Here is a 25,441-nt window from a genome sequence, read left to right as displayed (position 1 = left end):
GAACCATCACTGGAAGCAAAACCTCTAGATAAGCTTGCAGTCCTGGGAGCTACTAAGGCAAGTCAGGAAACATCACGGCAAGCAATACCTCTAGATAAGCTTGCAGTCCTAGAAGCTACTAAGGCAAGTCAGGAACCATCACTGCAAGCAATACCTCTAGATAAGCTTGCAGTCCTAGTAGCTACTAAGGCAAGTCAGGAACCATCACTGCAAGCAATACCTCTAGATAAGCTTGCAGTCCTAGTAGTTACTAAGACAAGTCAGGAAAGATGACTGCAAGCAATACCTCTAGATAAGCTTGCAGTCCTAGTAGCTACTAAGGCAAGTCAGGAACCATCACTGCAAGCAATGCCTCTAGATAAGCTTGCAGTCCTAGTAGCTACTAAGGCAAGGCAGGAACCATCACTGCAAGCAATGCCTCTAGATAAGCTTGCAGTCCTAGTAGCTAATAAGGCAAGTCAGGAACCATCACTGCAAGCCATACCTCTAGATAAGCTTGCAGTCCTAGTAGCTACTAAGGCAAGTCAGGAACCATCACTGCAAGCAATACCTCTAGATAAGCTTGCATTCCTAGTAGCTACTAAGGCAAGTCAGGAACCATCACTGCAAGCAATACCTCTAGATAAGCTTGCATTCCTAGTAGCTACTAAGGCAAGTCAGGAACCATCACTGCAAGCAATACCTCTAGATAAGCTTGCAGTCCTAGTAGCTACTAAGGCAAGGCAAGAAGCGTGACAGCCTTAAGTAAGGTCATATTAACAGTGATGGACTGGGAACCAAAAGAGGCCCCATATTATTCATTTATTTATAACACGCTGGAGCCCGCAGGCAGAGAGAAGCTACAGGAGAGGTCAAACAGTGTGAGAAAGCCCAGACCCTTTCTCATAATAAAATGTGACCACACAAAAGTGTCCCACGATGCAGAGGCTCACTGAGAAATCTCCAGTGTTCCTCCGTAGGTCAGTGCACCCCATAATAATAATGGAAACAACCTGACCCGAAGACTCAGCATAAATGTCCTGGAAGTCCAGCTGAGAGGACATGTCTAGTCTACGGGGGTCCTGCAATCGCAGGCCAGCTTTTCCACAGCAAGGTCTAGCTCAAAGCCATGCTCCTCATATAGAGACGGACATGCCCCTCAAACGACACCAAGACTGCTTGCCTCCTGGCATTCACTGTGGGAGCAATGTCTCCAGCACCCAGGGCCTGTCGCCTGTATCTACATTAGTCCGCTTGCCCAAGATGGGAACAGCCTGGTCACTGGAGAGACCACAATGAGACACTGATACTCAGTGCAACAAGATCACAAGTGGATGCAACGCGGCCCAAACCCTGATCCTGGATGACATTGTTTGGCCTGTAGCCCTGGGTAAGAGCACCAGGGACAGAGCGGAAAATGGGTAGACATTCTACTAGAAAATTGGCAGCATGGATTGGCTGGGACCCTGAGGATCAGCCGGTGGAAGAAGAGAACCACACCTTCTAGATCATCTCTAGAAGTTCCCTCTGATGACAACCACTGAAGCAGCAGAGCAGATATGTTCTGCCAATCAGAAGATTGACCCCTGAAGTGAGACCTCCTGCACATCTACCCGTCACCTGAGGGGTGGCCCAGTTCTCACGGCACTGAAGTGCTCTGGTATGCAAAAGCATGAGGGAGTCGAGAGTGACACCCCCCCTCAATTCAGTTCAGCGAACACTTTAAACTTGCTGACACCCTTGGAATGAATGCCATTGCAAGGACCACAGGCAACAGGGTTATTATACTCAGAGCATCAAACTCACACTGTGAGCTAAGGCTGACATCTGCCTCTTGGATCCTTAGGCTCAAACCCCAAAGTCTTAGGGGGTGGCGTAGTAAGTGGCATGATAAAACTAAGTCAAGGAACACGGTGGGGGTAAGTTCCTGGAGTGATGTCCATGAGCCTCAAAAAAGGACCTAATAGTATGGGGACATGTGCAGCTCATTATAGAGATCAGCTACCTCACAGCCCCACTAGTGGCGCCCGTGATACTATGACAGTGCCCGTCTGAGGTTGCCCCGGTTCCTTCAGACTGGGGTGGAAGTATAAGGTTCATGATCCGTTTGTGCCTGGCGCTATAAGGAATCTGCGGCAGTAGGCCACCCATCTGACCTTTCTGAAGGAATCTGAGGCAGTAAGCCACCCATCTGACCTTCCTGCAGGTGCTCTGGCAGTAAGCCACCCATCTGACCTTCCTGCAGGTGCTCTGGCAGTAAGCCACCCACCCATCTGACCTTCCTGCAGGTGCTCTGGCAGTAAGCCACCCAACCCATCTGACCTTCCTGCAGGTGCTCTGGCAGTAAGCCACCCACCCATCTGACCTTCCTGCAGGTGCTCTGGCAGTAAGCCACCCATCTGACCTTCCTGCAGGTGCTCTGGCAGTAAGCCACCCAACCCATCTGACCTTCCTGCAGGTGCTCTGGCAGTAAGCCACCCATCTAAGCTTCCTGCAGGGGCTCTGGCAGTAAGCCACCCATCTGACCTTCCTGCAGGTGCTCTGGCAGTAAGCCACCCATCTGACCTTCCTGAAGGTGCTGTGGCAGTAAGCCACCCATCTGACCTTCCTGCAGGTGCTCTGGCAGTAAGCCACCCATCTGACCTTCCTGCAGGTGCTCTGGCAGTAAGACACCCATCTGACCTCCCTGCAGGTGCTCTGGCAGTAAGCCACCCATCTGACCTTCCTGCAGGTGCTCTAGCACTAAGCCACCCATCTGACCTTCTTGCAGGTGCTCTGGCAGTAAGCCACCCATCTGACCTTCCTGCAGGTGCTCTGGCAGTAAGCCACCCATCTAAGCTTCCTGAAGGTGCTGTGGCAGTAAGGCACCCATCTGAGCTTTCTGAAGGTGCTGTGGCAGGAAGCCACCCATCTGAGCTTCCTGCAGGTGCTCTGGCACTAAGCCACCCATCTGACCTTCTTGCAGGTGCTCTGGCAGTAAGCCACCCATCTGACCTTCCTGCAGGTGCTCTGGCAGTAAGCCACCCATCTGAGCTTTCTGAAGGTGCTGTGGCAGGAAGCCACCCATCTGAGCTTCCCGAAGGTGCTGTGGCAGTAAGCCACCCATCTGACCTTCCTGCAGGTGCTCTGGCAGTAGGCAATTCATCTGAGCTTTCCGAAGGTGCTGCGGCAGGAAGCCACCCATCTGAACTTACTGAAGGTGCAATTTGAGGAAGAGATCCCTTTGACCTTATTGAAGGCAATGTGGCAGAAATGGGTCCCTTTGACATGCCTGGGGGTGCGGAGGGAGGAAGTAGATCCCTTTGACTTTTTTTGAAGGTGATGTGACAGAAAGTGATCCCTTTGACCTTTCTGAAGTTGTAATGTCAGGAAAGGATCCATTGGGTCTTTCTGAAGGTGCTGTAGGCACCTTCTTAGGGATCAGCGATGGAAAAGGTTCTGTTTTCTGATAATTCCAGGCAACACCAGTATCTGGTTGGCTGTCTTATATCAAGACCACCTGTCACCCTGACCATTAGCAATCCCAGTCAGCCAAGAGAGAGAAGCCACACTGTGTGGGCTGCTTCATTATTCTGCAAACTGAATTATTCACACATACCTATACTTCACCCTGCACCAGGCCTTGCCCTTGACACAATGCTGGGTATCCTGAGCCCTTCGGCCGGACTCAGGAACGCTGGTCAGTCTCAAATACATTTAATAGAGCCCAATCCTTTCTAAGGTTTCAGAAAGGGGTGATAGGATGGCATTGCGGGGAACACCATGTACCAGGGTTGCTGTGATGTAGATGATTTGGGAACAGGACATTGGTGGTTTACGTGTATGTTTCAAGTTGGGGTGCAGGCAGAAGGACTGAAATCATGATTTGAGGTAAGGGTATTTGGCAGCGTGTACATTCTCACGCTGGAGGGGATGGGATGTAAGAAGGGTGACAGTGCCTTCTTGATAGTTCATAAACGTTAAGAAACCCATGCAATACCTCGGTCACCTATCGGCAGGTGTGCATGTCAATACACATTCAATTAGCTTTTAATGTCAATGTTCACATGTACCTCAAATGGTTTGCTGGGCTTCTTCTCCTGCTCCTGGATCGTTATTTCAGCCGCAGTCTCGCTCATGGAAATGTCCTCCATTTTAGGTACTACCCGAGGAATTTTAGATTTGGCTTTGATGGTGCGCTTGGATTTCTTCTCCAAATGTCCCTGTTTTAATGATCCAATTCCAACCTTCGCGATTCCCTCAGCTGCTGAAAGAGTGTCTCCTGAGGGGGAAATGTCTGGTGCTGGGTCCTTCTTGCTGAGAGACACCTGTGGGAGTTCCAAAGGGAGATATAGTTACACACTCATATTTTCCTTCATTAGACATTCTACCACAGCTGATCAAATGTAATTAGGCAGTGACACAACATGGTAATCACGGATCAGAAAAGAATTAATTATTGCTAGTTGATTCAAGCGGTTGCAAGCGGGAGGCTGCATACGTGCACTGATCTGCCTGGCCATTGCTTTAACGCTGTTCTACTTTGCTATCTTTTCACCAAGCACTTTATAGATGCACCTTTTATTTTTTGGGGGATATCTTTATATACATGGTATATTTTTAGAGTAAACACAGTTGCTTGGATAATATATATTTTGTGCCTCTTTTTTATGTTAATGTGAAACTATTATGATTATTTAACTGAAATACAGTATTTCACCTGGGCATGGCAACCATGCTTTGATTGTTTGGACGAGAGGTGTGCTTGGATTGGTTGGACGGCAGACGTACTTTGATTGGTTGGTCGGCAGGCGTGCTTTGATTGGTTGGACGGCAGGCAGGCTTTGATTGGTTGGACGGCAGGTGTGCTTTGATTGGTTGGACGGGAGGCGTGCTTTGATTGGTTGGACGGGAGGCGTGCTTTTACTGGACCAGCTGAACACCCCGTGAGCAGATGGAGAAATGACTTACCAGAATGTTCTTTCTATGGATTCTTCTCCTGCAGATTCCTCATCTAATAGACTCCCCATGCAGTATTTGTGCTGGAGGCGGGATGAAAGTATTCCCAGCAGAAGATTCTGCATAACTGCCCTTCCAAAGCAAGCATCGGCCCCACAAGAGACATCCAGGCCGTAGTGCTTAATAAAAGTAAGTAGGCAGGACCATGTTGCCGCCTGACAAATGTACTTCACTGGTACTCCTCTTTGTAACGATGTTGAGGTAGATACCCCTCAGGTGGAATGGGCTCTAATGCCCAGGGACAACTCTTTCCTCGTGTTGTGATAATCCACGGATATGCACAGCGTGATCCACCATGAGATGGTCTGTTTTGAGACAGCTAAGCCTTTCCTGGACACGAAGTAGGCCACAAATAACTATCTACCTTCCTGAATTCTACCGTTCATGAAACATAAAAACTCAGTGCCCTCTTTGGGTCAAGTCTGTGAAATCGCTCCTCCTCCTTAGAGCGGTGCGGAGAAGGGTAAATGGCCTGGGAAGATGGAATTCTGACACAACCTTGGGCAGGAGTCTGTGCCTCACCTTTAAAGAAACCTTTTCTCTGAAAAAACAAAGAAAGGTTGGTTTGCGAGGCAAGGCCTGCAGCTCGCTGACCCATCTGGCTGTAGTGATGGCCACGAGGAAAGCTGTTTTCAAGGTGAGCATTCGCAGAGAACAAGAATGTAAAGGGTCAAACGGAGCTGCCATAAGAAACGTGAGCACCACATTGAGGTCCCAGTCTAGACCAACAAATGGAGTAGGCGGAAACATATTCACAAGGCCTTTCAGGAATTGGGCCATAACCGGGATTGTGAAGAAAGACCCTTGATCCGGAGATCTCATGAACACAGACAAATCTGCTGAGTATTCTTTGACTGTGGTGACCTGACTGCCTGACGAGGCCAGTGACAGAAGGAACTCCATCACTGTAGTGGTGGGGCAAGAGATAGGGTCAATCTCGCATTCCCTGCACCACGCCTTGAATCTTCTCCATCTGCATGCATACAGCAAGCTTGTTGATGGTCTGCGTGCAGCCAGCAGCACACCCGGCACTTGCTCTGAGAGGTCCCAGTCATCATATCTCATCCTCTCAAGAGCCACGCATGTAGGTTGAGGGATTCCGGGTTCAGGTGGGCACCTGACTTCCCAACTAGGATAGAATATCCGACCGTTGAGGCAACCAGAGAGGTGGGCAGATGATCAAGTCCAGCAGGTCCGAGTACTATGCCCTCCTCGCCTAATTCGGGGCGATCAAGATCAGGATAGCTCAAAACCTCCTCAACCTCCTGAAAACCCACAGAATGATGGAATCGGAGAGAAGGTGGAGGGAGAAGGCCCAGTCCACTAGAGCCGCATCCCCTAGCGTGCCATTCACTGGGAATTCCCTTGTGCAAAACTGTCTGCACTTACTGTTGGACTCTGTGGCTGGATACTGAGAGAGAAGACCTCTTCCAGGACTTCCTGGCACACCTCCAACTCGGCAATACCATGCTCTGCCAGCTCAGAGCATCTGCCTAACCGTTTTCTGTCCCACCCATATGGACTTCCGAGACCAAGATCTGGTTCTCCAACAACCAGAACCACTGCAGCATTACCTCTCTACAAAAGGGGAGAGAGGGCACACCTCCCTGCTTGTTCAGGTAGTGCAAGGCCACCGTATTGTCCGTCAAGATCAGGACAGGCTTCCTCTTCACAGAAGGTGTGAACACCTTCAGGGCTAACCTGATGGCTCGCAACTCCATCCTGTTGATGTGCCATTGGGCTTCCATCATGGGCCAAAAGCCGCTCACCAGCAAGTCCTCACAGTGAGTGCCCCAACCCATCAAGGACGCATCTACGACCACCCTGGCCTGGGACCACAGAGGTCAGAAGGGATCCCGCCAACATGTTGTCAGTGCTGGCCCATCAAAGGTGATCATTGGCCACTGACCTGGACACTTTGAGAATATCCCTTTCGGTGCTGAAATATTGGGAGCACTGAACCTGCAGAAGCCATTGCAGAGACTGCATCCGCATTCTGACCTCTGGCACCAGAAAAAATGCAGGCGGCCATGAGACCTAGGAGGCGGAGGAAGGAAGGCGCCGGCAAGGTGGCATGGTTTTGAAAGAGTTGGACCATCTGTGTGATGCTTGCGACTCTCTCCTCTGGGGAAAGGCCTTCCCCACCCAGGTGTCTAGGACTGCTCCAATGAACTGGAGCCTTTGCGTTGGTGTCGTGTGCGACTTCTGAAACTTCAGGGAGAAGCCCAGTCTGTGGAGTAGAGAGCAGGTGTCCTCGAGATGGGACAAAACCTGCTCTGCCGACTTCCCTTAGATCACCCAGTCGTCCAGGTCAGGAAACACAGGGACGCTGGATCTCCTGAGGTGAGCCGCGACTACCGCCATGAGCTTGGTGAAGACCCTCGGAGCGAAGGTCAACCTAAAGGGGATCAATCACCTTGAACTGGTAGTGCTTGTCCCCTAGGAGGAATCTCAGGAGACTTCTGTGCTTCTGACGGTTCAGCACATGAAAGTATACGTCCTGGAGATTTACGACACCAGCCAGTCTTGCAACTCAATAGCGCAGAGAATTTCTCTCAACGTCACCATCTTGAACTTGTCGATCCTCAGGAACTTTTTCAAGGTCCTTAGCTTCAAAATGGGACGCAGTCCTCCCCACTTCTTGGGTACCAGGAAATACGTGTAATACCAGCCCGATTACTCCCTGCTCGGGACGTAACTCTTCCACGGCACCCTTCAAAAGCAGTGCTAGCAGTTCTTACTCTAGCTCCTGTTCCAGGCTGAGGAGGTAGTGGCAGTCTGTCCAGTGGCCTTTTAAAGAAAGGCAGACAGACAGTAACCCCACAGCACAAGCTGAAGTTCCCAGGCATCTCTGAGGTAATCTCCTGCTATTGGGTCCATTGCTTAGAAATCCTTCCTCCAACCGGAGAATCGTGAGGGGAGAAATCAAAGCAACTTCGAGGATGGAGCCACCCCAGCCACTGCTGATGATGTCTGTTGCCCTCCAGAGGCCCCCATGACCCTTCCAGAGTGTGGGAAACACCTCTGTCCCTGCCTGGCTTGCAAAAGCTGAGCCTTGCTGCCTTGGGAGACAAAGCACCTGTAGCATCTAACCCTTGACGAAAAACTAAAGGCAGGCTTAGCCGGCTGTTGCAAAGCTAGGCCCAACGACTTTACAGTTAGCTTGGACTCTTTGAATTTCTCCAGATAGTCGCCGGCCTTGGGGCTGGAAAGGTTCTCACCATCAAAGGCAACGTCAAGCAGTTTATTTTAGACATTCAGTGAGAATCCTGAAGTATGCAGGTAAGCCTTCCTCGGAGCACTGTGGCCGACCCCATCGATCTGCCAACACAGTCTGCGACGTCCAGGTCCGTCTGCAAACCCTGCTGGGCCACCTACTTGCCATTGTCTACCAGCTGCTGGAAACCTTCTCACAGCTCCCCTTCGGGGATGTACTGGGCAGCCTGCCCAATGGCCGTCGACAAGCCGAAAGAATATTTTGTGAATCTGCAGTAGACAGTGACCGCCTTCAAGGCCATGCTGCCTGAGGGGAACATTTTCTTCACCAAGGCGTCAACCTTTTCTCCCTCTCTATTGGTTGGGAGACTGGATGTAGATGTGGCTGGCCTGGAAGACAATGTGCCCGACTGAACCACTAATCCCTCCGGAGTTAGGTGGGTAGAAAGATACGTGTGGGTCTCCCCTTGCCAGCCTGTACTTTTTGGAAAGTTCAGAGTTGACGGGGGGTGTGGTACAAGGTCTCTGCCAAAAGGTGGTGATAGGGTCTGCAATAGCTAAGTTGAAGGGCATAGCCCTCTCAGTAGTAGGACCCTCATCAAGGATGTCTGTTAAGTCATATCTTGAGACTGGCATAGCTGGAGCACTCCACCTCAGACTGCTTACTCTCTGCTCTCTCCTCCTCTCCCTTTCTCCCTTTTCCTATGTCCTCCCCTTACTTCTTCTATGCACTTACTCTATCAGAATTGTCCCTGGACCTAGTATGATAGCACCCTCATCTGTCTCCTCCCCCCTCCTCCCTCCCCTTACTTGTTTCCCCCCCCCCTCCAACACTATCTGAAATGTCATCAGGCCTAGTACGATAGTCGCTTGTTTTGTTCCTCCTCTCCCTTTCTGCACCCCTTTCCCGCACCTTTTGTTTTCTCCGGCTCTACCAGAAATGCTGTCAGGCCTAGTATGGTAGTCGCCTGTTTGTTTCCATTTCCTTCCCACTCTCCCCCTCCCTTCCTTATCTATGTCTTAACTCTTGCACTATCTGTAATGTCGTCAGGCCGAGTACGATAGTTAACTTCACATCCTTACTGTTCATGGCCTGTAAGGATGTCATTGTATTTTCCCTTGTTCCCTCCCTTGCCTTGAAGCGCTTTGAAAGACATTGTGTATAGGCGATATATAAATAGACTATCATATCATATCATCATATCATATCTACCACCCTTTCAACTAAAGCCCTGTACTTGGCATTAGTGTGGCCATAAGGGTTCATCTGCTGCATTTCTACATCTAGGGACGTGTCGAGTTCACTGGTGTCATGCAGATCTCCAGCTAGCGCCACAAGGTCTGCTTGGTGGGCATAAAATTCAGGTCCTCCAGCTCCTGAATACATAGGGTCAAAGCCACTCTGGTTGTCATCGTTAGTGGCACCTAAAATGTCAGCCATGGAGCTGAAAAAGTCGGTCCTGGATTTTGGAGCGAAAGACCGTTCGATGGTGGTTGACATCGACGGCTTAGCAGCCTGGACAGACAAGGCTTTCGAAGCCCAGGGTGCGTTGGAGGGAAGCAGTGCATGAGGCACACTGGTAGCACCAGCGCCGAAGGTGGCCTGGCCTTGCTCAGCGCGGAGAGAGATGGCTCAGCCGACGCACATGGCATCGTGATAGTTTTTGCTCTGGGGCTGGAGTCGCCGGGCGCCGCTAGAGCTACTGGGGCCTGCTGCATTGAGGGCTCGCCTGTACCTACCACTGCCTTTTTAAATATGTCTAGCATCTGGGTCTTAAATTCCTTGTGACGACTTACTGCGTTCGCTTGAAGAATCGGACTTGCGCTGGTGTCAGTGGCTTTGTTTCTTCTTGTGGGAGGAGGACGAATGGCTTTGGAAATGAGATTTCTTTTTAGTTTTTCTCCGATGCTTCGCTTCCTTTTCTGGTGTACGCCCCTCTGTTTTGGCCTCAGATGACCGAATGGTCGACCACAACAGGGATTTAGAGGGAAGTTTGCCTACTGCGAGTTTCACCACCCGTTCCCTGTGGGACTTCCGGTTCATTTTGCCACAAGACGTACAGCCTTCCGTGTTGTGACCCATGCAGAGGCACCACATGCAGATGGATTGTGGATAGGTCACAGACATTTTTCGAGCTGCTGTCCCTGCAGCATTTGAAACCGGAGACTCGGGGCGCGGACATGGTCGATCTCGCGTCAAACCAAAAAACGACAAAAATGTAGAGTGATCGAAGTTATCGATTGCAGTGTTCCTCTCGAGCAGCGTGCTGAGCATGTGGCAAAAAGGAACTGATCGAGTCGAGGTGCACAATGCCCCCTATCGAAGAATTTTCCGAGCAGCTGAAACTGGAATGGATATCTATCAGATGAGGAATCTGCAGGAGAAAGGCAATCTCTTGAATTGAAATCCCATAGATAGCAGCAAGTTGCGATGAAAAGCCATAATGAGGTCCAGCCAGTAGGACTTCAAAGGCAAGATTTGCAAATGATGGAGAATCAGGAAGAAGATACTTTACTGATATTAATAGGAAATGCAATCCCCTCCCAGCTCACTGTGGGAAACCCCTATAGGAGACTAGGTGGGGCCATTTCATTTCTATTCACCTGGCTTCTGTGGCACGACTAACGTTATAAGAAACTCAGTAACTTTCTGCAAGATGGTTCAGAGGACATGCAACCTCGACAAAGGCAGATGGCCACGCTTACTGCCCTAGCCCCACAGAGTATATGGCGAGGGAGTTTGAGGGTAAGGGAGATCGGCCACGCTTACTGCCCTAGCCTCACAGAGTATATGGTGAGGGAGTTTGAGGGTAAGGGAGATCGGCCACGCTTCCTGCCCTAGCCCCACAGAGAATATGGCAACAAAGTTTGAGGGTAAGGGAGATCGGCCATGTTTACTGACCCAGCCCCACAGACTATATGGCGAGGGAGTTTGAGGGTAAGGGAGATCGGCCCCGCTTACTGCCCCAGCCCCACAGACTATATCGTGAGGGAGTTTGAGGGTAAGGGAGATCGGCCACGCTTACTGCCCTAGCCTCACAGACTATATGGGGAGGAAGTTTGAGAGTAAGGGAGATCGGCCATGCTTACTGACCCAGCCCCACAGAGTATATGGTGAGGGAGTTTGAGGGTAAGGGAGATTGGCCACGCTTACTGCCCTAGCCCCACAGAGAATATGGCAACAAAGTTTGAGGGTAAGGGAGATCGGCCATGCTTACTGACCCAGCCCCACAGACTATATGGCGAGGGAGTTTGAGGGTAAGGGAGATCGGCCACGCTTACTGCCCCAGCCCCACAGACTATATCGTGAGGGAGTTTGAGGGTAAGGGAGATCGGCCATGCTTACTGCCCTAGCCTCACAGACTATATGGGGAGGGAGTTTGAGGGTTAGGGGAAACTGTGTATACTTTGAAACAAGGGTCCATGTGCAGGACTGAACCTGTGTTATGTTTGAAGGGCAGTGTCTACTAGTAGTATTTGTCAAGGTTTGCAGGAGGGCAGGAGACATAGGGGGTGTTTGTGAATGAGGACATATGCAACTTTTAAATGACATGACAGTAGCAGGACAAGGATTAAGAGCACACAGAAAAGCAGGTATGTGATGACCTGCTAGGTGATATAGAGGGTATTTTTGAGGTGACAAGCAGTAGCACAGGAGGTAAGGCATGCTTTCTGGTAGAAAGTCAAAGGCCCCATACATTCTAAGGATTACATGAAGATAACCCTATGTGTAACCTGGTTATGCCTTAATCCCAGAGTTCTGTGACTTTCTAAGCACATTTAACAAAACATGATTGAGAGACTTGGTGGCTAATTATATCCATACTCATTATATGGGGCTAGGGGTCGTTTATTCTATGTACCAACAATTATCACTATTGAAAAACCAATAGCATTTTGTAATAATACTCCCACGTACCTCAGACATGTTGCTGGCTATGTTCTCCTGAGCTTTCCTCACTATGTCAGAAACAGTCGCCGCCCCCGCAAGCCCTGAAATGTCAGCCTCCTTTTCCAGGACTTCCTCAGGAACCTTTGGTTTTGCTTCAGAGGAGGGCTCGGGCCTCTCACCCAAATCGCCCCTTGTAGTTGTTTCCACCTCAGATGCAATCATTTCCTGACCTGCTGTAGGAGTTTCTTGATCAGCTGAAGTTTGCAAGGACACAACCTCTGATGTTTCTTCCTTTCTGTTGACAAGCACCTAAAGTGTTTCCAAAGTCAGAAACAGATCATCGTACAGAGACATTTTCTATTCTTTACCATCATACAATGACAGAGTCAGCTGCATACATGAAGGGGACACCACACGGCTAATCATTGACTTTGTAAACAACAAACATACTCGAGGATGTTGGCGAGCATTCACCCTTGTTATGTAATGTTAACATTGTTTCATACTCAGTCAAATCACCCTCACAGTAGTTTCAGGGTGCCTAGACTCGCCCATGGAATGGCCTACGGTGCATTGTAAGGGGTATCCATGGAAATTGGCACAGCAGCCATGCCTTGATTGGTTGTGGGGCAGCCATGCTGTGATTGGTTGTAGGGCAGATATGCTGTGATTGGTTGGAGGGCAGCCATGCTGTGATTGGTGGCGGGGTATAATGATCCAGAATAGTGGATGCAGGGATGGGGTTGCCAGGTAACCAGGTGCATTTTTTAAAAGGGGATGGGGCCTTCTGATTGTACACAGGCACATTTTCTGAAGTAGTGGATAGGCACACAGCATATCATGGCAAGGAGAGGAGAGAGAAAAAGGGAACAAGACGGTCTAATAAAATAGTACAAAGTCCCTAGTGCCGGCATTACACATACTAAAGTGTCATAACGACTCAGGCCATCCTTATTATATGGTGCAGGCCCTATACCTGGTAGTAAGCATGCAACAAATGCACACACAAGGGTGGGAAGGAAAGGGAACCAGACATTTTACCACACAAGTAAAAACAGTCCTAGTGGCCCCCCAGGCCAACACCAAAACTCCATGTTAATTCTGGCCCTCTAGGGCACAGTATTCCAATAATATAAATATGCAAATTGTAAATAAAATAGTACTAGAGGGAGGAAAATAATTCCAACTTCACTCACACTCCTTCGACCTTGACATGTTTTTCATGTTACATCTATCCCCATTTCCCAAATAAGTACAAGTTCCCCTGCACTCCCTCGCCCTTTTGGGACTCGAAAATCTCGAACATCCCTTCACTATTCTTCCAGGTAATTTCACTCTGACCTAATCTCCTCCTTGTATACCAAGCATTCTTGCTCCTCGTATGTCATCGGTATACCTTTTCTGCTCACTTTTTTTATCTTGTACTCTGACTCGCAAGTTTCTCTGTATCTCCTCATTCCATTTATATTATCTTCCTTCATCATTCACCCATCCCGGACACAACCTATTGCATGGCAACCTCTTACGCATTAACTTGAAAGGAGTCACATCTGTAACACTGAGGGGCATGGTACAGTAAGAAGCAATGAACCTCACTAACTCCCTCTTGAAGTTCCAGTTATTTTGTACACACATTTGTATCAGCTCTTTCAATCTTCTTGTAAATCTTTCAATCATGCTATTGGATTGCGGATGATATAAATAAATATATAGATGTACTATGTTATGTTCTCTTAGGAGCTCCATCATTCCTCTTAAAGTCCCATCAGCCCTTCTATCCCCCTTGATTATTCCTTACTGACCTTCTATTTATTTTAAAAGACTCTGACCAGCAGGGCTCATGTGGTTAATTTCTTCACTGTACCATCATTTCCTCATGTGGAGGCAGAGTTTAGCCACGCTGGCATGCAGAGCAACATGCAGGACACAGTTCAGTTTCACCGCCAGCCTGCTCCGTAATCCCATCCTCAACACCACTTGTGGAAATAGGAAGGCTACAGCAGTAAAGTAAATAATGACTCTATTGAGTCTAAAACATAGAGAGAGGGAGAAAGGCGGCCGGGATCCACAATGGTCGTTGATCCTCTGCCCCATCTGTCATTCACCAAACGTTTAATGGTTCACGTGGGTCCCGCACACAAGAGAACCCGCGTGAACCATAGATGCTGCACAGCCTTCTTTTTTTCCATTAAATACAACTTTGAAAAAAACAGATCTTTAGTATCTTACGTAATCCTTGTATCTCATTGTCGGACAACTCAACACAGACATTGTTCTTCCTCTGGTTTGAAATTCCTATTCTGTTTCCTCCTTATCTTGTGCATACTGTGAGAAGCCTAAGGGTATTCTTCCAAACAGACCTCAGGAACCCCTTATTCGGGTGGGTTGAGAAGGGCCGACATTCTCAGACCCCCAACCCTGGGAGCGGACAAAGAAGAGAGAATTACCTGGATAGGGGAGCCAAGGGTTGTGCTCAGGGAAATACCCCAGGTGAGACGTGATATGGCACAAGCCAGGGAGAAGGAGAGGAGGGCGAACTCCCTAAGACCTTTATAGGTTATAATACCTCTACCTCGCTTCCTCCCATTAGAACTCTCTTGCCCAGATCCAACAAACCCTCTGCACATAACCAATCCTCTAAGGTCCCAAACCAGGTTGCACCCAAAAAGTATATATATCCCATAATCCCCTCTGTTCATTTAATGATCTCCGTTATTCCCATTTTCTTCTCAAAGCCTACCAACCCAATGTCACAAACAACTACAGTTCCTGCAAACCCTCCTACTCATTTCACAAACCCTACCCTTCTGAGATCACCACAAGGCCTAATACGAGGGTTATAATGACATGTAACACAACTTTCCCTTTCGACCCTGTCGGATACCTGGAAACTTTACCACCCTCTTTTTCCAACTCAAACACATTTTTTACATTATGACAAACAACAGACAAATATGAAACCTGTGTACCTGACAACTCCCGACACAAGGGCCAGGCAAAGTCAGGCAATTGACCTAAATTACACACACCTGACGGCCCTCTCCATTCCCCACAGGGATAAAAGGTGGAGCAAGAGAGCACAGTACGAGTAAGGCAGATTGCACGACAAGACAGCTATTTAGACCCGGCAGTTCAAGAGAAGAAGAAAGGTGGAAAATATCGAGAGGCTGATGAGAGACATGAAAAAACCGCGCAAACCCTCCGCTGAAAGAATCATAAGGCCGTGGACATTAGTCCAAGTGTGCTGCAGCAGATGTGAACAGTACACGGAGCGTATCGAAGCTGATAAGCAGCAGCGAGAGAGAGACTCCTGCTTCTGTGGTACCGGCCATGACTCCAGTTAAAGAGGAACGCCAATCGGCTAATCACAGCCGGTGAGTCGAGGGGAGAGCCAATAAGAACCGGGCTGTAGTGAATGAAAGTCGCAAAGTGGAAAGGAAGAAAAGCTTAAAGAACTGTAACATTTTAAAGGGGAGACCAGCTGCAAAAGACACCCGGCGCCACATGGGTGCTGCTCCATGAAAACCTGGTCAATCCCTGTCTGAATGAAACTACAGATGCCAGAAGGCCGTAGGAGAGCCCCCAAGATAGGTCAAAGTGGTCATACAGGAGGTCAAGAAAAATCCCTGTAATGTCGAAAGCCTTTGACCTAAGAACTGTGAGAAAGCAAGGGACGTGAATCCCACAAATATAGAAAGCAAATGTGAATATGAAGTTGGCAAGAGTGAACGCGGAAGAGGGATGCTGACGAGAAGGGGGCACTCCCTCGTCCCCACTACTAGTCTATCCTCCACACTACCCTACGCAGTCACCCACCTTTCACTGACACAAGCACTTTCCACTCACTCTCTACACTCACTCTAACACTCTCACTCACTCACCTTGCCTGCACATTCGCCACTCAGTACCACTTGCTCTTACCAACAATGCCTCACCTTTTCTTTCATTCGCCTCAACACTCCAGTTGACTATCCTTCCCTCTGCTGGTCTCGTTCTGCCACCTTCTCCTCCTCTGACCTCCCCTCAGCAACCCACAATTTCCTTTTTCCTATTACCCCTCTTATTCTCCCCCTCCTTTTTACATTGGATCACTGGCCCTGACCAATATGGCCCTGTCTTTCCCACCCAGAAGTTGTTAAAAACGCTGGAAGTTACGAATAGGGGGTTATGCCCCACTCCATTTCTCCGTTCAGGGCCATTGTGTTGCAATAATGTCCCAGTTCGCGCAGGGGGTTGCAGTGAGGCCATCTACAAGATGTGTGAAAGTTTGCTATGCAAATGCTACTCCTTCTCAAGACTTTGATGCAAAATGCTCTGCATAGTTGCTTGGTGTGAGACAGTCATGGTATCAAAAGAGACACAGACTCAAAGATGTTAGTTTCAAAACTTTTATTCACTAAGGTTTCTTGGTTGGTGTAATGCCTAACTGGGCCTACCTCTAAGGGCCGTCGATGTCTGAAAGTCCAAAACAATATTCCGGCTGTGTCTAAACCTATGCTTGCCCTTGTTAGGAAGTCTTTAAAAAACAAACAATTGCAGTTCAACAGAAAATAGGAAACCAAGGTTGGTTTCAGGTGACTTTCTCACCATATGTGGGGTGGTCATCTTCACAAAAATGAGTTCAGTCAACAAAGGGCTGTTCATCAGACCTGCTCCATAGTTCTGGTCACAGTCTTAAACTTTCAAATGTCTTAAGTTCCTTGGGATTCCCTTCCCCAAGCTTTAGCTCTTCCAAGTTCCAAAACACAACCAACAAAATATACACAGTTCCTCTCCAAGCTTCTCAGGGTTATCTTCCGCAAACTTTAACTACTTTAGCATCAAAACCAATAAGTATTCATCTTCGTTAGGCCTTTCAGAGTTCCCTTCCCCATGTTTAGGCCCGTCTTCCCCAAGCTTCAATTTCTTCATTATCACAGAATGATAGATAGGTCTTCCACTTCCTCCCAGGGTTCCCCTTCCCCAAGCTTAGGCCCTCTTGGATTCAAATCCAAGTTCAGCTTGTCAGGATGTACCTTTCCTTTTATACACAGTTCTTTCATACACACTTCACAAGCTCTCCTGGTTTCAAACACAGGCTCAGCTCAGGCCTCTCAAGGTGCCCTTCCCCGAGCTTAGCCCCTCTTTGATTCAAACCCAAGGTTAGCTTGTCAGGACGTACCTTTACTTTTTATACACATTTCACTTGTGGGAGTACAATCAGAGACTTTGCTTCTTTGCTTCTCCTAGGCGTGACCAGTCTGATCTGTATCCTTTCTCTTTATTCCTCGCTCTTTCTTTTTAACCTTTCACCTTCAGGTGCTTCCTGCACCCCTTTCTTGCTCTCCTTTGTTTCCTTTGCTTTCTCGTGCATACTTGCACCTTCCTCTGCTTTGTTCTATCTGTGTTGTGCCTCTTGAACACTTTACACACTTTCTTTTTTTAACGTGCACACTTGCACCTGTTTGTTTTCTTCTTGTGCTTCTGCACACTTTACACACTTTCCTTTCCTTAACGTGCACACTTTAAATGTCTTTACTTTGCTTCTGCGCTGCCAGCACCTTTTCCTTCTCTCTGCTTTCCTTAAACGGGGTTCTTAGGCTTCCTCTCGCTTTCCGCTTCGTGCCGCTTTATAAAATGTCTCTTGCTTTTCCGTGCTTTCCTTAAACTTTTTTCTTAGGCTTCCTCTCGCTTTCCGCTTCGTGCCGATTTATAAACTTTCTCTCACTTTTCCGTGCTTTCCTTAAACAGTTTTCTTAAGCTTCCTCTCGCTTTCTGCTTTGTGATGCTTTATAAACTTTCTCTCGTTTTTCCGCTCCGTGCTGCTTTACTAACTGTGTCTTTCTCCCGCCCCGCTCCAATCAACCACACGCTCCCAAGTTTCCCTCTCACTGACATGAAACTCACCGGGCAGCGCATTTCGCCGAACAACAACAGCAAAATGCAGGCTGCCTCACTCTGGTTCCTTGGAGACATGGTTCCCTAGCCATGCTGCAGCCCCTCACAAACACTGGGCTAGCGCCTTGGCACTCCATTCCCCTCCAGGCTTCAGGTCCTACTGCTCTCTGCTCCTTGGCCTCTTTGGTCCGGACAACATCCCCAGCTCTCTCCCTCCTCTGTGAAAAACCACATTATAGCTGAACAGACAAGTGGATTCAGGTGTGAGTGGTCATTATCAAATGCCTGACCCTGCCTGACTCTATTAGTGGGTAGTGGGACAACTTGTGTTCTTTCCATAGCAGGTTTCCCTTACTTCCCCTATGTTGTTTGTATGGGTAATCTTTACTGTTCTTAGTTGCATCATCTTCGTCTCAGTATTTGCTGGAAATGGGAAGGGGGATATGCAGTGTGATTGAAAGTGCCTTGAGAAAGCTGAGGGAGAGGGATGTGAAGTGTAATGGGATTGGAGATTAAATTGAGTTCCTGTTATTTTTTTAAGGCATTGAGATTGAGTATAGGAAAATCTTCTAATCTTGTCTTTATTGAAGGGAATGGTAACTCCCCTTATGTCTGCTGATTGATTGTCAAAACATGTGTCTTGAGGGTATTCTTTGTAACATGGACAGTAGAGGCTGAATGGATCTTAACACAAGAACTGTGTTCTTGTTTTATTTGGGTCTCCTTCCTTCCCCGTCTTAGGCAACTGACTGCTTTCTTTCTCCTTCTTGGGTCATAAATGATAGGGTTGGAATCAAAGGTCATGACACCTGGATAAGAGTTGTGAGAATCAATATATCCCTTGAAGGCGTCCGGAACTTCCTCTATTGTCCCGTCAGAATAACGCATCTCACCTGGGGTATTCCCACGAAGGCAACCCCTGACTCCCCTATCCAGTTGATCCTCCCTCGCTCGTCCATCCCCAGTGTTGGGATCCATAAGCGATGGCCCTCCCCAGGCCACCTGAATAGCGGACTCTTGGGGTCTGGATGGGAGTACACCCCTAGGTTTCTCACATTGGCTACATTGTGCCGGTGCTGGGGAGTTGTGTGCAGCATGTCAGGTGGCCGTGTAAACTCTCTGTTTCTCCGTCTGCTGTCTCTCAATTGTAGGAAAATAGCGTGGGGCGCTGATGGGTTGAACTCTCTCAGACGATCTCTCCATACGGCTGCTACATTCGTTTTGGTTCTAGGAAAGAAAGCATCTTTCTCAGGGGGCATGGGGTGCTGTAAGTTTGTACTGTGCATATATGAACTGGCACTTGGGGAGAGGACCAGAATCGGTACCCTCTCAACTGCCCCTTTCCCCTTCTGGGGTAGGACTGCCTCTGGCTTCCAACCCAATGGGCCCTCCTAATTAAGGATCATGGGGTTCCTAACCCTCATGTCAAGGTCAGTTCACTGACCATGTCACAGTAGAGTGCATCAAAAGACCTCATGATTGTTGAGAGTGTAGGACTCACACAGGGAAACAGGGATGGTTTCCAGACGTTGCCTGTATTATGACACAGGTAAGACAAGTCACTCCATAGCGACCTCCAGCTGGCCTCCATGGAACTTGGAACCCCTTGCTGGGCCATGGTTCCATGTTCCATGTGGCAATACCAGCAGCTAACAGCAAGAATAATGAATATAACCTCTATTCCTGTGATGAAAGCTGAGAGTGAATGCAATGATGGTTAAAGTGACATAGATGAGCTGGAAAGGAATACACAACACATCCAGGTTGATGGGCTCCTAATACACAGCACAATGATCTTTAAGAAACACCTGCAATACCGTGGTGACCTATCGGTAGGTGTGCAAGGGTTCACACCGAATACATGTATACACATGGGTGTGTGTACTTTTTTAGGCAAACACATTAGCATTTAATAGCAATGTTCATATGTACCTCAAAGATGTTGCTGGGCATCTCCTCTTGCTGATCAGCTGCTATTTCAGCCGCAGTCTCACTCACGGAATTGTCCTTCTCCACTTTAGGTATCACACGAGGAATTTTAGATTTGGCTTTGATGGTGCGCCTGGATTTCTTCTTTAAATGTCCCTGTTTCAATGATTCCATTCCATCCTCAACCATTCCCTCAGCTGCTGAAAGAGTGTCTTCTGAGGGGGGAATCTCTGATGATGAGTCCTTCTTGCTGACCGGCACCTGTGGGAGTTCCAAAGTGAGATATAGTTAGGTACCCATATCTTCCTTCGTTCAACGGCAGATTAAATTTGATCAGAGGAAGTGACACAGCTGTGAAAACAAGGTTGAGAAAAGAATGCATTTCATACTCGTCTATTCAATCGGCTGCAAGCGAGAGGCTCTATATGTGCATTAATAAACGTGGTCATTGCTTTAACGCTGTTCTAATTTTCTACCTTTTCACCAAGCACTTTATAGCTTGTATTTTATTGTTGGATATCTTTATATGAATTGTACACAGTTACTTGGATTATGTGTGTTTCGTGCCTCTTTTTTATATTAATGTGACACTATTATGATTATTTAACTGAAATAAAGTATTTCACCTGGGCATGGTAACCATGCATTGATTGATTGGACGGGAGGCGTGCTTTGATTGGTTGGACGGGAGGTGTGCTTTCATTGATTGGACAAGAGGCGTGCTTTCATTGATTGGACGGGAGGCGTGCTTTGATTGGTTGGACGGGAGGTGTGCTTTCATTGATTGGACGGGAGGCGTGCTTTCATTGATTGGACGGGAGGCGTGCTTTCATTGATTGGACGGGAGGCATGCTTTGATTGATTGGACGGGAGGCGTGCTCTAATTGATTGGACCCGCTGAACACCCTGTGAGCAGATATGAAATTCCATTGATAACAGCAAGTTGCGATGAAAGGCATGATGAGGTCCGTCCACTAGGACTTGAAAGGCACGGTTTGCAAATGGTGGAGAATCAGGAATGTAGAAGGGCAGATGACGTCATCCCTATTGCCCGTCCCCTCACCTCCGTCATAGTGGAAGCGAAGAAGAAAGACTGTGCATAGCACCAGGTATCGTTCCAATACCACACCGAAGATATGCGGGATGTTATGCATTGAGGCAACCATATCAAATGTACCCTCTACTGAAGAGGTGGAAGGATGTCGGCATACACCATTAGAAATATAAGAGCTGTAAACACGAACAGATGAGAGAAAAATGACGTCACAAAGGGAAGACACAATGACGTACTGAAACGATATAAGAATACGTAAAGAATGAAGAAGTAATCAAGCCCACGGGTGAAATGGCACGGGTGTTTGCTGACACCTGGGGGGCCCTGGAGTCTGTCATTGCTGGACATTGCTGGTGATCCCTAAGCCCCGCCCCCAACAGGACTTATACTGCGGGCTGAAACCCACAAGGGTGGAAGCCCGTGGGTCAAACGGCGCAGGTGTTCACGCCCCGCCGGTGGACTGATTGGAGTCCTAACAGGTGCAAGAGGACAGTGTAGCAGCCCACAGAGTGATCTTCGTGAGGTGCGAGGAGACTTACATCCAGGGATTGAACTCCACGGCTTCTTCTGACTCAGTGTGTATGATGTTGAGGCTCCCTCAGGGTGCTGCCGCGGAAATGGCCAGAGCCACGCAAGGCGAGGACCTTCCTTCCGCTTTACCCCCCTCTTCCTCTCCGAGTCTGCCCTTCTATCGAACCTACAAGGCCCCCCCGGTCTCATTGGCGTACCGGAAACCAATTATGGGCCAAAGAAAGATGCGGTGCTGTCATGCAAATCACTGGGGGATACGCAGGGAAGTGGAGTTTGCCTTGGGTGCTCTAACGTTGATGGAGCACCCACCCAACTGTCTACAGATATTGCTTGTGACCTGGGGGGGGAGGATCTATGGGGAGCCTATACCCGAGTCACTCAGTACCCATAGCCTTCAGATGGGGTTCCCATCACGGCCATCTGGCATTACCAGTTGATTTATTTTGAACCCACCCCTTGCTCCCGGTCAGGCAAGCTGCTTTACACGACGAACCTGTGCCCGTTGTTAACTTGTTAACCACAGGGGGGTGGGGGGATTTTGACTGTGTGGCCACTGCTGACCTTCTCGATATCCTGGGCAATGGCTGTGAGAGGATTTCCATGGGCATAGCAAAAATGACTGGAGGTTGTGTTCCCTCGGCCCCACCTCTGGACATAACTCTGGTGCTGGCCCCTTCTTACTCACCTTCTGGCCCAAACCCCGGCACCACAGACTCACAGATGACATTGGTTGCTACTGAAGCCCATCCTCCTTTTTCTCTCGCCCCTCCGGCTATGGATGCAATGGATCAGGGCCCAGACGGATCGGGCGCGGAAAAGCAGTTCAGCCTTCCGTGTAGTACCTGGAGCGAGCCAACACCGGACGTTGCCTCGGGGGCCAGCTCCTTCCTACATCTTAGTCCACTATGGGTTCCCAATTCCCCTCCCAAGGAGATCATTGCCCGCCAGCCCCATCTCTCATCGCACCTGCCAATATGTCAAGTTGTTCCCGTCAACATCTGCTTTTTGAGTTGGCTGATATCAAAAATCTATTATTGGTTCTGATTAAGGGGGTGTTGGGAGCCAGGGGGGAGGGAGGGACAGGGAGGGATGGAGAGAGCGCATTAGGGGCTGGGCCTGGAGGGCTGAGTCCAACTTTTGACACAGGGACATATCCCCTTTGCCCTTGTCCCCCCCATGCCTTTGGAGCCCTGATTCCCCCACCCATGAAAAGGTGCCCAGAGGTAGTCCAACCCCCAGTGCCACCCTTGCTGAGGGAGCCTACTGGGAGCCCAACCTTGGGGGATGAGCCCCCACCATTGCAGGATTTTGCCCTGAGGGCCCAGGGCAACATGCGCCCAGTGGGAAGGGTGGCTAATGCCTCAACATCCTGTCATGGGAGGTCCCCGCCTAGGTACCATACATATGAAGGACGAAGAAGTTCTACAGTGTTCCTCCATGGGGTCCCAAAACTATTCACTGATAGAAGAGAACCAAGGTACGCCCTTTTGAATAAATGCCTTCATTGGATGCGGGCAGTAGGGCACTATGGGTTTGTGCCCAGGGGCTCGATGTTGGAGTGTACCAGACTGTCTAAACTCCCTGCTAAAACGTATCTTGTTAAACTGGTCTTTAGGGATGACCACATGGCAAGGGATGTCCTGGACTAATGTAAACACCACGGGCGGACCCAAAGAAGTGGGATTACAGTCAGCTCTTCCCCCCAACTCTGACCATGTGTCCCCCTTGGGTGAACACACTAGTAACAGACCCCTTTCAGGGGCGGCAAATCTTACCTCCTTGGGCCGAGACATTATGGGAGTTAAAAGTGGCATGGGAATGGTGGTTTTTGATTTTTTGGTTAAAGATCTGTCTGGTGGCACTCAAGGAGGGAGCCGCCTTTTTCGTTGTTTTGTTTTTCCTTCTATGTTGTATTTGCTGTACTTTGATGGCCTCATAGGCCGAATAAAGTTGTTTTGCGTAGTGATCAAGTATAAGGAGATGACGAAATCATCTGTGCTGCGAAGACAAGTGAGATGAAGCTCAATCGATGTATATATACAGAAACGCAAGGTAGGTGAGTTACATAGAAGCTTACAACAGTAGAAACTATAACATTATCTTCTGTATTAATGATTATCACCTTTATGAACCACTAGCATTTTGCACTGACACTCCCACGTACCTCAGACATGTTGCTGGCTATGTTCTCCTGAACTTTCATCACTATGTCAGAAACAGTCGCCGCCACCGCGAGCCCTGAAATGTCAGCCTCCTTTTCCGGGACTTCCTCAGGAACCTGAGGGTTTGCTTCAGAGGTTGGCTCGGGTCTCTCACCCAAATCGCCCCCTGTAGTTGTTTCCACTTCAGATGCAATAATCTCCTGAACTGTTGTAGGAGTTTCTTGATCACCTGAAGTTTGCAAGGACACAACCTCTGATGTTTCTTCCTTTCTGTTGACAGGCACCTGAAGTGTTTCCAAAGTCAGAAACAGGTCATCTTACAGAGCCTTTTTCTATACTGTACCATCATACAATGGCCGATACAGTTGCATATATGAAGGTGACACCACACGGCTTATCATTGACTTTGTAAAGAACAAATGTACTGAAGCGGATGTTGGCGAGCACACACTCTTGTTAAGTTATGTTAATGTAAGGTTAACATTGTTTCATACTCAGTCAAATCACCCTCACAGTAGTTTCAGGGTGCCTAGGCCTGCCCATGGAATGGCCTACGGTGCCCTTCACGGGGTATCCGTGCAAATTGGCACAGCAGCCATGCCTTGATTGGTTGTGTGGCAGCCATGCTGCAATTGGTGTTGGGACATATTTATCCAGAATAGATGCAGGGATGGGGTTGCAGGTAACCAGGCACATTTTGTAAAGGGGATGGGGCCTTCTGCTTGAACACAGGCACATTTTATGAAGTGCACCCTCTTTTATTTGACTTTTGATAGCGGGATCGAGTAGAGGCACTGCCCGTGGAAAGGATGTAGACAGTTTTGTGTACAGAATGATGCCCTCATCGATATCAAAGGCAGGGTCTATGCTGTGGGAGGGCCTGTACGACAAAGGACGTGCAGGAATCCCTAATTTGCATATGTATTGACATCAGTGTGGGATCACAGAAAATGATGTTACAGGAAGTGAGGGGTGGCTTTGATACTTGATGGCCTCATGGAAAGCAACATTACAAGGAATGGTTGTGAGTAAACTAAAAGGCAAATTAAGTCTCTTATGTGCAATATGTGTTAAATTGATTTATACCGCGCCCCACCGCCACTTATTATGGTCTCCACGTGCCCTATGGATGGTCACTGTTCTTATTTGTGGAGTATTAGAATGAGTGGGGCATTTTGTTTCTAGAGTACACTGTGGACAGAATCTGTTCTAAGGACATCTACTTTTCATGGATAAGGCACAGTGAGATCAAATGGGTTGCCTAAGATCACGCACTGCAGTTAAGTGACGATGCAGGGATTTGAGCCCAGTCTGAAACACATACTTTTGACCACATATACCTTCCAGCATCTTCTTGGTAGAAAGATGTGCTTTTGTCTTTCAAGAATACTCTATACACAGATCACAATAAACCACTCTGGCAGACATATACATCCATATAGAAATATGTTAAGCATACAGAGGATAAACGCAGCTTCGTTTTCCCCAACCTGAACAGAAGCCTGAATGCATCAGAACGCAAAGACGCGTGAGACTAAGTAATGACTTTGGGGTTTTCTAAATGTGTTTTCAAGACTTAGGTGCAACAAAATATGGTGATGAGATCCCCTGGTTTAGTCAAAGCTTTGCACGGACCTTCAAGTGGAGACTAGCGAGGGCCGGCACAGCCTCCACGTGTTGGAGTACTAGGGGGCCTTAAAAGTGTAACAATACAATGCAGCAATGAACTTTGTCACCAACTCCTTATACAGCCTTACACATCTGGAGTGTGGCTTGCCTTATCTCAATGTGTGTGCATGTGCA

The 25,441-nt window shown here is 48.4% G+C and overlaps 1 protein-coding gene across 8 annotated transcripts in view; it reads right to left on the bottom strand.

The window, feature by feature from the left end:
• SYNE2 (spectrin repeat containing nuclear envelope protein 2) overlaps positions 1–25,441 on the bottom strand; it is a 1,840,150-nt gene that overhangs the window by 968,429 nt on the left and 846,280 nt on the right. For all 8 annotated transcript variants that reach the window (XM_069638223.1, XM_069638224.1, XM_069638227.1 and 5 more), the window contains 3 exons: positions 19,895–20,152; positions 12,113–12,394; positions 4,032–4,286 (listed from right to left, as the gene is read on the bottom strand). In XM_069638223.1, the coding sequence (XP_069494324.1) occupies positions 4,032–4,286; positions 12,113–12,394; positions 19,895–20,152 (795 nt within the window). The remainder of the gene's footprint in view (positions 1–4,031; positions 4,287–12,112; positions 12,395–19,894; positions 20,153–25,441) is intronic.

The sequence above is a fragment of the Ambystoma mexicanum genome, chromosome 14 (assembly GCF_040938575.1).
Source record: "Ambystoma mexicanum isolate Mex_15411 chromosome 14, UKY_AmexF1_1, whole genome shotgun sequence".
In the NCBI taxonomy this organism is placed as follows: domain Eukaryota; kingdom Metazoa; phylum Chordata; class Amphibia; order Caudata; family Ambystomatidae; genus Ambystoma; species Ambystoma mexicanum.
This window is presented reverse-complemented; position numbering and strand designations above follow the sequence as displayed.